The sequence below is a fragment of the Trichosurus vulpecula genome, chromosome 6 (genome assembly GCF_011100635.1).
Source record: "Trichosurus vulpecula isolate mTriVul1 chromosome 6, mTriVul1.pri, whole genome shotgun sequence".
NCBI classification, from domain to species: domain Eukaryota; kingdom Metazoa; phylum Chordata; class Mammalia; order Diprotodontia; family Phalangeridae; genus Trichosurus; species Trichosurus vulpecula.
In genome coordinates, this window is record NC_050578.1 from 114,864,427 (window position 1) to 114,882,464 (window position 18,038).

At 39.4% G+C, this 18,038-nt stretch overlaps 1 protein-coding gene across 1 annotated transcript; it reads right to left on the minus strand.

Moving 5' to 3' along the window:
• Positions 1 to 207: 207 nt before the first annotated feature.
• LOC118853699 (peptidyl-prolyl cis-trans isomerase A-like) lies at positions 208 to 770 on the minus strand. Its single transcript, XM_036763886.1, has one exon. It carries the CDS (start codon positions 730 to 732, stop codon positions 235 to 237), a length of 498 nt encoding a protein of 165 aa, XP_036619781.1. The 5' UTR covers positions 733 to 770; the 3' UTR covers positions 208 to 234.
• Between the last annotated feature and the right edge of the window lie 17,268 nt (positions 771 to 18,038).

Here is an 18,038-nt window from a genome sequence, read left to right on the forward strand (position 1 = left end):
CAAAGGCTGATCTTTTTTTTTTTTTGAAGTTTAGTTTTTATTTCATAATCATAAACTTAACTCTGTTGTCTAGCCAGACTTGTGGAAGGAAAAAGGAAAATGAAATCCAAAGAGAACTGCAGCAAGTGAGAGCACAAGGATTACAGGGTATAAGAGTAGATGGGGTTTGGAGGTGCTCTCTCCAGCTACAGAGGAATGGTTTGATGGTTAAGACAAAAAACAAAACAAAAAATCTTATGAGAGTCGTCCACAGTCAGCGATAGTGATCTTCTTGCTGGTCTTGCCATCCCGAGAACCGAAAGGCTCCATGGCTTCCACAATGTTCATGCCTTCTTTCACTTGGCCAAAGACCACATGCTTGCCATCCAACCAATCAGTCTTAGCAGTACAGATGAAAAACTGGGAGCCATTTGTGTTGGGTCCAGCATTTGCCATGGACAAGATGCCAGGACCAGTATGCTTCAGGATGAAGTTCTCATCAGCAAATTTCTCCCCATAGATGGACTTGCCACCAGTGCCATTATGGCATGTGAAGTCACCACCCTGGCACATGAACCCAGGAATGATTCTGTGGAAGCAGGATCCCTTGTAACCAAATCCCTTCTCTCCGGTGCTCAGAGCACGGAAGTTTTCTGCTGTCTTTGGAACCTTGTCTGCAAAGAGCTCGAAAGTAATCCGGCCCAGGGGCTCGTTATCGACAGCGATGTCGAAGTACACGCTGGGGTTGGCCATGGCCACAGATGCCTAGGCTGGGCGCGACGGCAGAGGAATAGGCGCAGGGATCGGCGTTCGGCGGAGGGAACCCAGACGAGGTCTCCCAGTAGCGGCGTCTGCAAAGTCAGGCGGATGTTTTTAATACCAATATTTTACCAGTGTTGTAATTTAGCTGCAAGTTATGATTCCACGCCTCCCCCCGCCCCCAACAAATTAAGAGTAAGTCTCACTCAAAGGGCCATGTGGAGGCACATGCTTGGGTAAGAAGACTGCACCACCTATCAAATGAGAAACTATGAAAGACCAGAGTAAGGATGTCATAAAAGAAACGTACAAATGAAAAGAAGATGGCCAGAGTGAAGGATATCCATTAGGCAGCCGTGCTTCACTGGAAACATTGTGAAGTCAGAAGAAAGTGGAGAAGGACTCATTTTAGGCAGACCCCCTGGAACAAACTTATGAGAGGTATGAATGAAAGCTGTACATGATAGACAGGCATTGGCAGGTTTCAATCTGCTGTAATGAAGGAAATATCCAAGTGGCTGAGATCACATATCTGCTTGAATATTATTTGGGCACATTCAAGTGAGGAAATTCAGGATTCAGAGGGGGAAGTCAGGAACAACATTTAGGTGAATATCAACAGGGAGAATAGAGGCAATATTGGTAAAGACCTATACTACAGACCACCACAACAGAAAGAGAAAACACATAAGGAAAAAAATACAGTGAGAAGTAAAGACATAATTGTGATGAGATGCAACTGGGAAATAAGACATACAGACAATGGGGTATAGAAATTGATATTGCCCTACAAGAATATAGAGGGGAAGGGGATAAGAGAAGGAAGGGGAGTCGTGATAGAGGGGAGAGCAGATTGGGGGAAGGGGCAATCAGAATGCATGCCGTCTTTGGGTGGGGGGAGGGGAGATTGCGGAGAAAATTTGGAACTCAAAATCTTGTGGAAGTGAATGTAGAAAACTGAAAATAAATTAATTAATAGGAAAAATTGAGACACTATAAAAAAGAGTGCATGATAGAGAACAACAGGAGATTCAGAAAGAGATACAGACAAGCAGGACAGCTTTCAAATTTGAATTTATTGTATGTTGCAAACAAAGAAACAAGCTATAAGTAGTTGAGATTCACAGTTTTATTTGTGATCCTCTTCTTTCTATTCTTTATCTATGGAATTTTCATGTTTACTGATGTTTGTTAAATTCAGATAACAAAAAATAAAATGAAAGATAAAAAAATTTGTGATGAGACAATTCAGTTATCTATGCAACTTCTGAGGACAGATAGGTGTCCCAGTGGATAGAGTACTGGTCCTGGAGTTAGGGGGACATGAGTTCAAATTTGACCTCAGACACTTACAAGCTATGTGACCCTGGCCAAGTCACTTCACCCTGTTTGCCTCAATTTCCTCATCTGTAAAATGAACTAAAGTAGGAAATGGCAAGCTGCTCCAGTATCTTTGCCAAGAAAACCCCAAATAGAGTCATGGAGAGTTGGACATGATTGAAACAACTAAACAAAAATACATCTACTGTAGCTCTACCTCTGCTCAAAACAAAACAGCTGAAAAAATTCTTCATGTGACAATCCATTTTTTAAAAAGGAGAGGAAGCACCAAGGAGAGCTGCTATTTTGGACCTGACTCTAACCGGTGAGAGGGAGCTGGCTCCAGAGGTAGAACTGATGGGAACCTTGGGGAAGAATCACTCCATCACAGAATTTTTGATATATAAGTAGTGGAAGGCCAAATTCAGTCTGACATGTACCCTAGATTTTAGAAGAACTAATTTCAAAATGTTCAGAAAAAGGATAGGTAGGAGCTAATGGCCTCAAAATCTGTAGAAGAAATCAGCTCAGGTGGTGAGAAGCTTTTGAAAATGAAATTCTGAAGCATCAAATGGAAATAACCATAACAACGATATCACCTAGCATTTACTGCTATGAAGTTTTCAAAGCTGAACAAAGAGCAACAGGAAGATGCACAGCTAGGAATCTCAACATCTGGGGCTGATTCCCTTGAAGGGGTTAGAGGATATCGGAGAGTATGGTCACTTCCTTGTAGGACTGAGGTAATCTAGAAATTGAGGTGATGGCAGTTGTTAAGGTTGAGAAACTAGAAAAACAGAGAGAACATGAGCCAGGCCCTGAACTTCTTGAGGAAGAGGGAAGATTTGGTCAAAATCTTTGAAGGTGGTATCATTGTTGTTCAATCATTTATTACCCTTTGTTGACCCCACGTGTGATTTCCTGGCAAAGACACTGGAGGGGTTTGCCATTTCCTTCTCCAGCTCATTTTACAGATGAGGAAACTGAGGGAAACAAGGTTAAGTGACTTGCCCAGAGTCACACAGGTAGTAAGTGTCTGAGGTGGGATTTGAACTCAGGAAGAGAGTCTTCCTGACTGGTGCTCTATCCACTGCACCACCTAGCTGCCCCAGAGCTTTAAAGGAGTGGAAGTTATTTCAGGCTGATGGTAGCATAGGGAGGGTCTGAAAATATCAGTGGGAAACATGAGGATGCCAGTTTCTCTTCCTGGCTCTGTGTGTCGGAAATGAGAGAAGGTTCAGCCCCCTTTGTAGTGAGTGCCAAGAAATATGTCTTCAAGGAAAAGCTGGGTTTCAGGAAGCTGAAGAAATGGAAAAGATGAGAGGAAGAATCTAATAGAGGTGGGAAACCTGCTGCCTCAAGGCCACATGTGGCCCTCCAGGTCCTCAAGTGCAGCCCTTTAACTGAATCCAAATGTCACAGAACAAATCCCCTTGATAAGAGAATTTGTTCTGTAAAACCTGGACTCAGTCAAAAGGCCCCACCCTTGTGGTCTTGAGGCAGCTGGTTCCCCGGGTGCCCCTACATACCACACCATGGCCCCCAAGATCATAAAACTGAAAGTTTCATCCAGCCCAGCCTCGTTTTACAGATGAGGAAACTGAGGCAAACAGAGCCTAAATTATTTGCCCAAGACCACATAATGCCTGGAAATGACAGTCAGGATTTGAATTGGAGTCCCCTGACTCTAAATCCAGTGATCCTCCCCCTATGCCACAGTAGAGGAGGAGACCAAAAGGTGCAGTGGAATAAATAAGGGGAAGAGGGGCCAAGGAAAGCTAGTGAGGTATTGATAACAGGGGCTAGAGAGAGGTAGTAGGGGGTATGCCAGGATAAATTTCACAGCTGCTGATCCTGAGATGAGAGTGAGCCTCCTGGGAAGCAGATCGTTGGCATAGAATTGTGGTGGGAGCTGGGGGTGAAGGGAAATGTTGTCCCACACTGCTGGGAAGCCTACCTAGGAGAAGGGTATGGTTGTCACAGGATTCTAAGGGTTGGCAGCCCAGGAAGGAAGGAAGGAAGGAGGGGAGGGAGGAAGGAAGGAAGGAAGGAAGGAAGGAAGGAAGGAAGGAAGGAAGGAAGGAAGGAAACATTTATTAAGCACTTAGGATACAAGTAAGAGCAAACAAGACAGTTCCTGCCCTCAAGGAGTTTACATTCTAAGGAAGGAAGACAGCAATGCATAAAGGAGAGCTGGAAATCATTGGTAGTGAGGAGATAGTGGTGAGGAAAGACATGAAATATGTGCTGTGGCACAACTAGAAATGTCTAGGAAATGCTATAGAGGCCTAAAACCAAGCAAGATAAGGCCAAGGTTGGCTTATCAAAGCCTAGGGAGATTCCAGAGGCAGAGTCCAGTTTTCCATATGGGGAGAAAGTGAAGTTGGGGGAGCCCAGGACCAAGAAGTGTGGCTGTCACACAACTGGCTGGCTGTCATACAAGAAGCATACCCCATCCTTTCTATCCCCACCCTAGGAATCTCGATCAATCCAGCCCATCCCCCAGCCATGCTGGCATATGGAGCAGAGCCCCAAGACAGTCTGTAGGTGAAAGATACAAAGTGATCAATTGAAATCTAATCAAAGAGAAAGCTTCCTAAATTTTAGAGCTATAAAAAAGTCGAATGGGCTACCTCAAGAGATACTGACTTCCTTCACTTCTTCAGGCAGAGACTGGATAGGGATTTGGACTTAGGGTCAGGAAGACCTGATCTCAAATACACACAGATCCCTACTGTGTGATCATGGGCATCACATAACTCCCTTCTGCCTCAGTTTCCTCATATATGAAATGAAGGAGTTGGACTTAAAATCCTCTACGATCCCTTTTAGCTCTAATCCTGTGATTGAATGTAACTAGAAGGTCAATCCCAATTGCCTAAGAATTTCCTTATTGGCATCAATTGATTGCTCGATTTTGTGCAACTGCCCCGAGCAATCAATTTCCACCGATGAGAAGAAGCATCTAAGACCACTGGGCTTGAGTCCCTGGTTACACTAATATGTTAGAGATTTTATAAAGTAAAACCTTGTAAAAGTACAGATTGGATCAGATTCTGAAATTCTGTAAAAGACATTGGAAATCTCTGACATTTTTTCCATATCTGTTCCTCAAAATCTTCAGCCCCAACACAGTCCTCTCCTCTTGCTTTCTGTGCTTTGGCCCAGAATGTCTAATAATCTTCCAGTCATGTCTTAGTTCCTTCCTGACTCTGCTCCAATTCAGTCCTATCCCTTTCATCTCCTGTTATTCCTATCACTTCCTTTTCATCCTAGCCACAAGCTGGGATTGTTCACCAGTGTTCCCAATCCCAGTTTCCCTCCTTAAAACAAAGGATTGGCTTTAGAAAGTGACCTACTTCCCAGCACAGTATTCTACTTTGTTTAGTTCTACTTTTTGATGTTTCGTGAACAAATGCATGAATGAATGATCAGGCTTGTACTGGGGACATGGTGTTGACCCAAGTCAACCTCAGCAACTGTTTCTAGTGACAGGGACGGCTGCTCCATCTGTCAGCGTGCAGGCAACACAGTGCCAAGGGCCACTCCCCACCAGAGGGGACTTTGTGCCTCTCCACTTTACTATGATCAACAAGATGCTTGAAAAGGGGTGACAGTATGATTGGCTGGAGAGTCCATTCTGGTCTTACTGGAAGGTCCTTCCTTTTTCAGCTTTCAAAGTGAATCAGACACTTAAACTACGAACAGGATATTGGGGCAGTATAATAATAATAATCCTAATAACAATGCAACAATAACAGACATTCAAAAGGAGCTTTACATACTTTACCTCCTTTGAGTCTCAGCCTGGAAGGCAGATACCATAGTGATTACAATCTCCAGTTCGGAGTTCTTTGCTTCAAGTCAATTTCAATTTAGCATCTATTATGAATCTACTCTCGGCCGAGTACTGTGGATACAAAGACACAAACAAAATTGGCTCTGTCCTCAAGGAGCTTATGTTCTTCAGGGGGAGGGATGACTCGTGACATATACATAAATAAATAAGCACAAGGTATATACAAAAGAGTACAGATTAATTTCAAGATGAAGACAGAGCTAACAGCTAGAAGGGAGATGGGTCAGAAAAGCCCTTCTGGTCTGTGTCTTGATGCTGGAAATTCTACCACAGGACCACAGACTTAGAGCTGGAGGAGATGTTAGGGACCATCTAGTCCAACCTCTCATTCTACAGATGAGAAAACTGAGCCCCAGAGAGATGAACTAAATGACTCAAGGTCACACAGGTAAAAAGTGAGAGTTAGGATTTGAATTAAGGTCCTATCACTCCCAGCCCTGTGTTCTTTGCCTGTGCTTCCATGCAGATGAAGAAGGAGTACGTTCTAGACACGGGGAACCAGTCTAAGCAAAAGGCATGGAGTCAGAAAATGGAATCTCCTAACTGGGAAACAGCCAGCACACCAGCTGGACTGAAACAACACTGGTCACGCTGGTAATACATTTCTGAGGATTTGAACTCAGACCCATTCCCAATTCTAAGTCATGTGTTAACTATATCACATCTCCTCTAAATTAATAGACATAGTAACATTCATTAATTATTAATAAATAAATTATTATTTGATTAAGAATTAATATATTGAATTATTGCTATATTAAAGGCAGATGGCATTTTGCCATTATCAGCAATGACTGTCAAGTGAGGGTTGAGCTTTATGCTGAGTAGATCAGGGATTAGCAGGGCTTGCTGGGGGCTCAACATTTGGAAAGGGATAACTTCATTGGCTAGATTGCTAACCAATCAAAACTCTCCAACAGACAGATACATGTACTGATACAATCTTTACTAAAGATTGAAACTTTGATTCTCTAGGGATACATTCCTTGGTGTTACTTAAAACTACAGAATCCCTGAGTTGGAAGGGTCTTAGGAAATTGTCTCAATCAATCCAATGCAGGAACTCCCACCATAATATTACTGATGGGATGAACATCCAACATCTGCTCAAACATTTCCAAATGACAAGAATCTCATCCCACTTCAAGAGAGAAACCATTATATTTCTAAGGGCAGCTAGTGGGGTGTCGACCCTGGAGTCAGGAAGACTCATCTTCTTGAGTTCAAATTTAGCCCTAGAGACTTATTAGCTGTGTGTCCCTGGGCAAGTCACTTAACCCTGTTTGCCTCAGTTTCCCTGTCTGTAAAATGAGCTGGAGGATGAAATAGAAAGTCACTCCAGCATCTTTGCCAAGAAAACCCCAAAGGGGGTTATGAAGAGTCAGATACAACTGAACAACAACAAAAATTATATTTCTAGACTGTTAGAAAATTCTTTCTTAAATTGAACTGGGATTTGTTTCAGAGTAACTTTTTGTGCATGTCTTCTGGAGCAACTCATTAAGGAGGTTAATCCTTTTTGGATCTTACAGCCCTGTCAATATTTCATAGAATCATATACTCTAAGAATGTAAGATCCTTAAAGCAGGAATTTTCAGTTTTGTCTTTGTATCTCAGGTGTCTAGCACCATGCTAAGCACACTAAGTGTTGATTGATTGGAATTAGAAGGAACCTTAGAGGTCACCTAGTCCAACTCTTACTCTGAACTTGGAGTCAGGATATAGGATTTTGAATCCTAGCTCCAATATGTAACTAGTTTTGCTACCTTGGATGAGAAACAACTGAAGTCTCAATTTCCCCATTTATAAAATGAAGATAATAATACTTGTACAATCACAGGATTGTGATGAGGAAAGCCTTCATAACATCTCTAAAAATGAAAACTTTTTATAAATGTGTTATCATTAATGACATATCAACACCTCAACAATTTAATAATTCTAGGCTGAGAATGAAGCAGAAGGGTTTTTCAAAAATATGGATTTTATATTTATAGCAGCTCTTTTTGTGGTGGCTAAGAACTGGAAATCAAGAGGATGCCCATTAACTGAGGAATGGCTAAACAAATTGTGGTATATGATTGTGAAGGAGTTTTATCGTGCTATAAGAAATGACACACAGGATGATTTCAGAAAAACCTGGAAAGACTTACATGAACTGATGCAAATTGAAGTGAGTAGAACCAGAAGAACACTGTACATAATAACAGCAATATTGTAGGATGAAAAACTGCAAATGACTTAGCTATTCTCAGCAATACAATGATCCAAGACAATCCCAAAGGACTCATGATGAAGCATGCTATTGGTCTCCAGAGAAAGATCTGATACTGTTTTGACATGTAATTAGGGAAAAATAAAATGTTGTTAAAATACACATTTATTGATGCATCTGGAGTTTATTTCAATGAGTAAGAGGTATAGCTCAGAGTTACGTAAGTGAGTGAAAAAATGAATGAACAAATAAAGCATTTATTAAGTGCTTACTGTGTTAAGAGCTGAGGATACAAAGAGAAAACAGTCCCTGCTCTCAAGGAGCTCACATCCTAATGAGGGAGACGGTCCATATGGATGGCTTCGGTTGAAAGTCGGATGGAAAATTCATTAATAGAATGAATATAAACTCCAGTTAAGCAGGGACTAACTTTTGTCTGTATCCCCAGTGAGCAACACAAATTTAATAAATACTTCTTGACTGACTGAAGTTAATTCCTCTTCATAGTGATATTTAATTGTTCCATCAACATTCATTAAACAGTAATTCATTTCCTTATTTCTATGCTACTTTTGGTTTTGCCATATATTAAGTTCTTTTTAGCAAATTGACTATTTCTATAATTTTGATTCTACAGTTAGGTGGATGTGCACTTGATTATTTTTAACACAAGTGCAGGGTTTTGCATACGTTTCTGTTAATTTCCACCTCATTTATTCTGGCCTATAGGGGTTTTTTTAAAAAATATTTTGTTCCTGCTTTTTGTTTTGCCTGAAAATCTTGATTCTGGTATCTGGTGTATTGTGGATTTGATGCATTCCCTAAATTTTGGTTACCTTTGATAAGTATATCTCCCTTTAAGTCATTGATGAAAATGATGACCAGGACATAGAGAAGGGCTAAAGCCTAGAGCACGCTCCTGGTCACTTCCTTTCAGTTTAACATTGATCCATTAATTAACATTCATTGTGTATAGTGGTTTAACTAGCTGCACATCTACTGAACTATATTATCATCTAGTCCACATTTCTCCATCCTGTCTACAGAGATATGAAAGACTGTCAATGCCTTGTTGAAATAATCTAAAGGAAATGTCTAAAAAGGAAATGTGGTTAACTTGGCATGACAAGATAATAGGACCATAGATTTCAAGGAGGGAGAGAGCTTAGAGGTCATCTAATGCAACCTCCTTATCTAAAGGATGAGGAAACTGTAGACCGTACAGGTTAAGTGAATTGTCCAAGGTCACACACTGAGTAAGGATTGAAACCTACATCCTCTGGTTTTTGATTCAGTATTCTTTCCACTATGCAGATTGGTTCCCAATCTGTGAACTACATGCCCCTGGGGTTGTGTATTTGGGATCTGGAGGGAGGGAGAGGGGGGAAGAGGAGCACCAAAATTACAAAGGGTTCTTCATATCTTTGTTTGACCCAAGCGTTATCATTTTGATCTTTGTTTAGCTCTAAGAAAATATTTGGCCTAACTCAATATGACAAATAAGCAAACATGTCTTCTGCAGACTGAGTAAATATTGTATCTTACATACAAAAGTATTACTATCGTTCTAATTTATGTGGAGGATATTGTGATTATTGAGCACAAAGTTATGTGAACGCGTTACTGAACTCATAGGAGTTTTGTATCACTATATATTTTCTTTAAAAATTTTTCTTCAGAGGTTTCTTTTCTGTGTCAGTTATTTAGTTTTTTACATTTTTTTAAATTCTGAGTTCCAAATGCTCTCTCCCTTTAGTCCTACCTCTACCCATTGAGAAGGCAAGCAATACAATACCCACTTTATTCATATACATGTGAAGTCATAAAAACGTATTTCATCATCACCATATATTTTCTCAAGGAACAGATTTCTAATAGTGAAAGTGCTATCATATAGGAGGTCTCTGAAAATTGTTGATGTTAGGAGGGGTCCTTATATTCTTTTTTATTTTGGAGGCAACTGGGGTTAACTGACTTGCTCAGGGTCACACAGCTAGTAAATATCCGAGGCTGCGTTTGAACTCAGGTCCTCCTGATTACGAGGGCTGGTGCTGGGTCCTTACATTCTAAAAGTTTGAGAACTACTTTAACATGCTATCTCTCTTTGGTTATTCTTTGTGAACCCTTACTAGCTCCAAGTAATTACACTTTCTTTTCCAAGAATTCACAAAACAATATTTGAATGACCTGTCTTAGAACTTTGCTGGACATTGAGTTTGCCAATCTGTGGTTTATAGAATTCACTTTTTATCTTTTTATTTAATCAAGACATTTACCTCAATATTACTTCTGTCTATAATCATGATTATTGCCTAACAAAACCTTCTGGACTGCTGACACAAATCATTTAAATCATTAAGGAACTTGGTAACATAATCCAATGAACACTATGATTCAATATCTGGGCCTGCTCTTTTCCATATGTGTGCATGCAGGGTAGGGGGGGGGTGGGCAGGGAGGGGGGGAACCCCGAGGGGACAGTGGAAAACAGTAGACATGGAATTTTGGCCTAGCCTAGACCAAATATATCTGCTTCCATAAGGCAGATTAGCAGTGAAGAGAGCCATGGGATACACAAGTAAGAGGGTTCACCCTCAAAAAGAAGATTCCCAGAATTCAACTCTACAATGTGGGGAGGGGGTGGGGGTGGGATGAGGTTCTGTATTTCCCACAAAGATGGAAACATGAAAACTTCCAGCCAAAACCAGCACCTTCTAGAAATACCTGAAGAAGGAGGGAAAATAGTACTAAAGGAGTTGGAGGATTGACAATCAGGAAAAATGTACCAAGAGAAACACCAGTGAGATCATTCTCACCAAAAACAAGAAGACACAAGAATAAAGGACCATGTGATAGAAGCTTCAAATCTGAGTCAATGCTAAGGGCTCCTGATTCTTCCCATCAAAGTTCCATCCAGAATTGTGGGAGGGGGTAGGCCCAGAAATTGGTATCATTGCTAAGAGAAATCAGTCTCAGGTTGCTTCAACCACCCAGAAATGCTGGAGGGTTAGCATCTGAGTGTAATTAACCCATTCAGGACTATTGGAAGGAGTATGGCCTCACCCTGACCCAGGTCCCAGTCATTATTGAGGTAAAGGCAGAACCCACAGCCCAACATGATCCTAACTTGCTCCTACCCTCATCCAGGGTTTGATAAAGGGGCAAAAAATGTGGACGCATTTCCTGCCTCAGAATTCTCCTGGAGTATAAAAGAGGGAAAAAACACAGATATTATGATCCCAAGTTCTTCATCCCATCTTGGACCATGATCTCTACATTTGTGCCCTAGGTAAAGCCTGCTAAGGGACAAGAAAGCATCATTGATCAGGCTTTCTGTATGTCCTCAAGGACAAGAATTGAGATCTTAGTGTGGCTGCTTTCAGCCGTCCAGTTCCACCTCAGGTCTGAACACTGAGGGCATTCCAGCAATCACAGAACCAAAGGAAGTTTGAAAGAAATTGGTGAAATCCTTGCTGGCTATCTCTAGCAGAGACTGAAAAAATGAGCAAAAAGAAGAAAACGAATACAATGGAGAAGTGCTTATGGATTAAGAGAACCTCAAAATAGGATTCCAGAGGCAGAAAATAATCCCACAGTTATCCTAAGTAGAATTTCTTAGAAGAATTATGAGAACCAGAAAGAATAGAAGGCAGACAGGTAATAACATGTATTAAGTGCCTACTATGAGCCAGGCACTATGTTAAGTACAAATACACACAAAAGGAAAGACAATCTTTGATTTCAAGGAGCTTAATAGGGCAAGATAACACATATAGGGAACAATACATTTTGAGCCTGTCCACAAAGTGGAGGCGCACAAGAGGAATTCACCAATGGGAGAATAAGGCTAGCACAGTGGAGGGAAGTTCAAGGGTGAAATATCAACTGAATCATGGTGGTAATGTCCAAAGTCCAAAGAAGTATAGCCAGGAGGGGAATGGTTGGTCATAAGGACTCTAAATTGGTGGGAACCTATTAAAGAAATGAAAAAGACTCAAAGAATCCTGAGAAAAAAAATTTGGAAGAAGAATAAATAGCTTAGAACAGAAACTGTAAAACCTTTCCAAGTTGTAGAAAAGTCTGAAAAATACACCACCAAAAATAGAGCTAAAAAATTCAATTATATAACAAGAAATATTAGAACAAAGTCAAAAGTTAAAAAAAAAAAAACACGAGATATCTACTACCAAAAACAACTGACCTGGGAAAACAATATGAGGGGAGAGACAAAATTCTAACAAATCACAAAATAAAACTACCCACCACGAATGCAGCCAGGGAACACAGTGAAGATAGACTATATAGATGACCACTTGAAAAAAAACTCCATATTCAAAACATCTAACTATGTGACTGCCAAACTCCAGAGCTTCAGGTTCAAATAGGAAAAAAAAATATTGCAAGAAGGAAGAAACAGACCACATACCAAGGAACTGGAATCAAGATTACACAAGATTATGTAGCAAATACTGAGAGGAAAGGAAAACTTGAAATACAATTAAGAAAAAGACCCACAATTAAGAAAACTGTCCATAGTTCTTTTTAGGAAAAATGTGGATCTTTAAAAGAATTGATGACTGCCAAAGATTTCTGTTGAGAAAATCAGAACTGGGTAGGATGCTTGAAGCCTAAGCAAATAGGGCAGGCAAAACCTAGAAAAATGAACAAGTCTGAACAATTTAAAAAACTGTGTTTCCTCTAGAAGGGTTGGAGCAATTTGAAGTTACATCCCCACTACACCAGTGTGCCTATACCCCCACACCTTCTCCAAAAATTGCTATTTTCCTCTTTGCCTCTTTCCTTCTTCTTTGCCAATATGATAGCTAGAACTTCAGGACTGTTTTAACTAGAATTTTTCTTATTATTGGTGACTTGGAGTATTTTTAGTAATTGTAAATAGCTTGAATTTTTTCATTTGAAGAGTATTTTTTAATATTGTTTAATCACTAATCTTTTAAAGAATGACTCTTTTTCTTATGTAGTTATCACAATTTTTATATACTAAACTAATTTAGGTAATTATGTTGGTGTTTAATGTTAAATTTTCAATCAAGCATTTTTTAAAATAAGAGAATATTGTCCCTTCAGAATCTTACTATCTTCAAAGGTCAAAGACAGAATGAAGACAAACTCAGGGCCTGGGTGATTTTTTTTTTGCTTTGTTTTGCTTTATTTTCTTTAAATAGAGAGAAAATAACAGGGGAAGAAAAGGAATACATTAGGGAAGGAATCAGAATGACAAGGGAAAAATTTACTAGTTTTCATAATTGGGTCATGACAAAAGGAGACTGTATTAGCATGAAGGTGGAGGTGATGGGAAATAGGTGTCTCATTAACCTTCTTTTTATTTTAGCCAGGCAAGGAAAGGCTTTTTTGGAGGGGAGAAAGGAAGGGAGTAAATATAGAAAAACAATAAGGTAAGCAGGGAATAGGAAGGAGGCAGAAGGAAGGGAGAAGGGGTTTAAGAGAAAAGGTAGATTTATGGAAGTGATAGTCACAAGTAAAACAAACTTCAACTAAAGAGGGCTGTATAACTACAAATAAAAGAGGTAGAAAGGGCAAGATATATTAATCTAGGTCAGGGTGAAATTAAAGAGATGGGAGAGGATTGAGGTTAAGTGGCTCCAGCTATAGATTATTAGTATTAATTTTATTCCTTTTCCTTGTCTTTTCTTTCCTAGTAAAAGGTGGGGTGGGGGACAAAGAGATAAAAATAGGATATAATTGAGTTAGACAACAAATCTAACAAATCTAACAATGGCAAGATAAGCTTGACTGTGAATGGGAGAGTGTCAGAAAGAATCAGGGAAAAAAACACAATAATGCATTGCTTACAATACAATTAAAACATAAAATTTGTAAGTTAAACTGAGGGATTAGAGTAGATTTTATTGTATCTCAATTGAAGTAGTGGTGGTGATCAAGTGATTACTACCAAGAAGTAGTGGTGGCAATCAAGATTTAAAATAAGGCAAGAATAAAAATAGTAATAGTCAAAAGAGAATAAGCAAAGTAATGTGTTATGCTAAATATATGTACACATGTTATAAATATTTAGAGGAAAAGCTAATCAAACTACAGAGAGAACTAGATAATAAAACAATAATAGTAAAATAATAATTATTGGGTACTTCAAAATACAATTTCAGAACTAGACAAATCCAGAAAAAAAGATTAACAAGAAAGAATATAAGGACTTGAATAAAGTTTTAGAAAATTAGATATGATAGATCTTTAGTGATTACTGAATGGGAATTACTGAAGAGGGGAGTCACTGGGAAATGATAGTGATTTTAAAAATGAGCTTCAATAAAATATTTTTGATTAATAAAACAAAGGATAAAAAAAGTTTTACCTTTATTAGACTGGATACAGGCTTTATTTAACCTCCTCTGGACCAGATCAAAGTGGGAATAAGATAGAGGAGCATTACAAGTTCCTTAATTTTAAACATCTTTTTTAAAAAAAACCTTTTCATTTTATTTTCTTCATTTTTACAAAAACTGCACACACAGAATTTCTAACCCTCCCTCAAGGCTCAGCTCAGGTACCACCTGTGAGGTTAATGCGGAATAAGATCTTCCCTGTCCATCAATAGGCTTCATGTGAAGCCCATTAAGGGAAGCTTGCTTGCTTGTAGGAAGGCCTACACACCTTTTGCTGATTTCTAATTAGGCACCGAGTCAGGGGAGGTGTGATACCTTCTGACTCTGAGCCTATTAGCCTATTAGAGTATATTCTGAGAGGTGAGCTTTTGCTTTGGGGGGCTCGCTTACAAGAAGGATTTTATGATTCCCTGGTCAAGACTGTGAGTGGTACATGTTTAGAGCTCCCTGACTGCTCAGAGGTAAAGGCTCTCTCGATCCAGTGGTGAATGTAAAGTATATGTAGCAGCATTGTTTTGATTCAGGCAGTAGAGCTCTGTCTGTTGGTCTTTATTTCTCTTCTCTGTATTTCCTCTGTTTGTATTTTATGTAATTAAAGAAGATTGTTAACCCCTGAAACAGCAATCTTTCCTAGTAAAGCAGATCTAAGAACCTGTGCTAGTAGCCATTCTGGGCATGCTAGTGTGATTATCATTACGCCACCTCATACACAAAGACCTTCCTATTCTCCTCAATTGTTAGTTCCATCCTGCACTTGCTGGCAACATTGTTGTTACACCTTCCCATTACTTTGTATGTTTTATATTGACTTATCTATGTACATATTATCTCACCCCCACTACCCATAACCCCTCCTGATAAAATGTAAGCTCTTTGATGGAAGGGACTATTTAGTAGGTGTTTAAAATGCTTATTAAGTGAATATATGGAAGAAGTTCCAGTTTAGTCAGAAGTCTTTATAGTTTTGCCATTTTCAAGCAATTTAAACAAAAGCAGCTACTTCTACTTGTTCAGCTGTTTTTCGGTCATGTCTGACTCTTCATGACCCCATTTGGAGTTTTCTTGGCAAAGATCCTAAAGTGGTTTACCATGTCTTTCTCCAGCTTGTTTTACAGATGAGAAAACTGAGGCAAACAGGGTTAAGTGACTTGCCCACGGTCACACAGCTAGTAAGTATCTGAGGCCAGATTTGAATTCAGGAAGACGAGTCTTCCTGACTCCAGACCTGGTACCCATCCACTGCACCTCCTAGCTACGTGCTTTTGCTTCTCCAGGTTTTTCCAAAGGGTTGTGCTCTTCTTTTAAAACCATTTTAAGTGGATACCCTTTAACACTATGTCTCATGAGAGTGAACAGAGTTCATTTCATCTTTTGATTTTTAAAAATTCATTTCACAAGTAGAAGTAGGATTTAATATTAAACAAGAATGAAACATAAAAGAAATTACCCAAGACAGTGTGAGAGGTAGCAGAAACATTAATGGACAGGGAATCAGAGAGATATAGGTTCTAGTCACTGATAACTGCAATTCTCTAGCATTTTAAACCCCTACTTTTCCAGTCTTTTTACATCCTATTTCCTTCCACATTCTCTTTAATCCAACGGCACTAGCCTACTGGCTGTTCCTTGGACAAGACTTCCATCTCTCGACTTCATGCTATCCCTCATGCCTGGAACTCTCTCTTCCCTCACTTCTGTCTCCTGGCTTACCTGACTTTCTCCAAGACCCAGCTGAAGCCCCACCTTCTACAAGAAGCCTTGCCCAGTCTGCCACGATGCTAGTGCCTTCCTTCTGAGATTACCTCCCAAATTTCCTGTCTATATCTTATTTGTACATAGTTGTGTGAATATTACTGCAGGGACTGTTTTTTGCCTTTCTTTGTATTCCCAGCACTTAGCACAGTGCCTGGCACACAGTATATACTTAACAAATGCTTGTGGATTGACCAGTCATAGCTCTGCCAATAACTAGCAGTATGACCTTGGACAAGTCACAACTTTGTTGGGCTTCAATCTCCTCAACAGTGAGAATATATTTGACTTGATGACCCCTAAGGTCTTTTCAGTTCTGAGACATGGTATTTCCAGTAAAGTGTAAGCTTATTTTCCCCCCCATTTAATAGTATTTTATTTTTTCCAGTTACATGTAGAGATAGTTTTCAACATTCGCTTTTATAAGATTTTGAGTTGAAAATTTTCTCCCCAAGACAGCAAGCAATCTGATACAGGTCATACATGTACAATCATATTAAACATATTTCCACATTAATCATGTTGTGAAAGAAAAAGAACAAAAGGGGGAAACCCCAAGAAAGGAAAAAAAAGGAAAGATAATAGTATGCTTCGATCTGCATTCAGACTCCATAGTTCTTTCCCTGTAGATGGATAGCATTTTTCATCAGGAATCTTTTGGAATTGTTTTATATCATTGCATTGCTAAGAACTGTCTTTTAAAGTTGGTCATCACACAACATTGCCTGTTACTGTATACAGTGTTCTCCTGGTCCTGCCCATTTCACTCTGCATCAGTCCATATAAGTCTTTCCAGGTTTTTCTGAAATCTGCCTGCTCATTATTTCTTATAGCACAATAGTATTCCATTATATTCATATACCACAACTTGTTCAGCCTAGAATATAAGCTTCTTGAAGGCAGGCACTGTCTTGTTTTTATTTTTGGTCTTTCTACCATAGATATGAGTATATAATAGGATGGGGGTATGGATTGGAACTGCAATTTCATCAGTATAGGGAACCCCTGACTGGGAAACTATCAATGTCAGCACCTTCTCCCCACTTCATACTCTCAGGGTTTCCTAGAGCACTCAAAGCCAAAGTGACTTACCCAGAGTCAATCAGCCAGTATATATCAGAGGCAGAACTGGAATCTAGGTCTTCCTGGCTTCCTGGCACTTAAATGTGTGTTGATTTCGATTCTAACAGGGATGATTCATTGAATGTATCTGAGATCCCAGAATTATTCTCTAATGTCCATATTTTAACCATATTTTTTACTGATAAGGTGACACTACAGGAAAGATTATTGGAGTAATAAATATAGTGAATAGGGACTTAACTGCAAGCTAGGTTGTGATGGGGATTAGATGTTCCTGACAAACAGCAATCTGAAGAATGTTAGTCACTTCTCTTTGAGTGTTAGGTTCACTTTGGTAAATAAAACAAGCAAGCAAAAAAACCAATCAAGGACTGGGAGAAAAGTAATGATTTTTCTGAGTTTGTGTCTTGGGCTTCCCTGTTACCATAGTAGCTTTTTTATGTCTTGTATCCCTAGCACAGTGCCTTTTACATAGCAGGCACAAAATGAGTCCTTTTTTTAAATACTTTTTTGGGGTATTTCTTTTACATTTTTTATTGATATCTTTTATATTACTTTAATTTCTGAATATATCTCTTCCCCCTCCTCCCTTCCCTACTCAGCAAGTCATCCCTTGAAACAGAACCAGAGGGGGAAAAAGCTATTCCACAAAACCATATAACACATCAATATATGCAATGTTCCA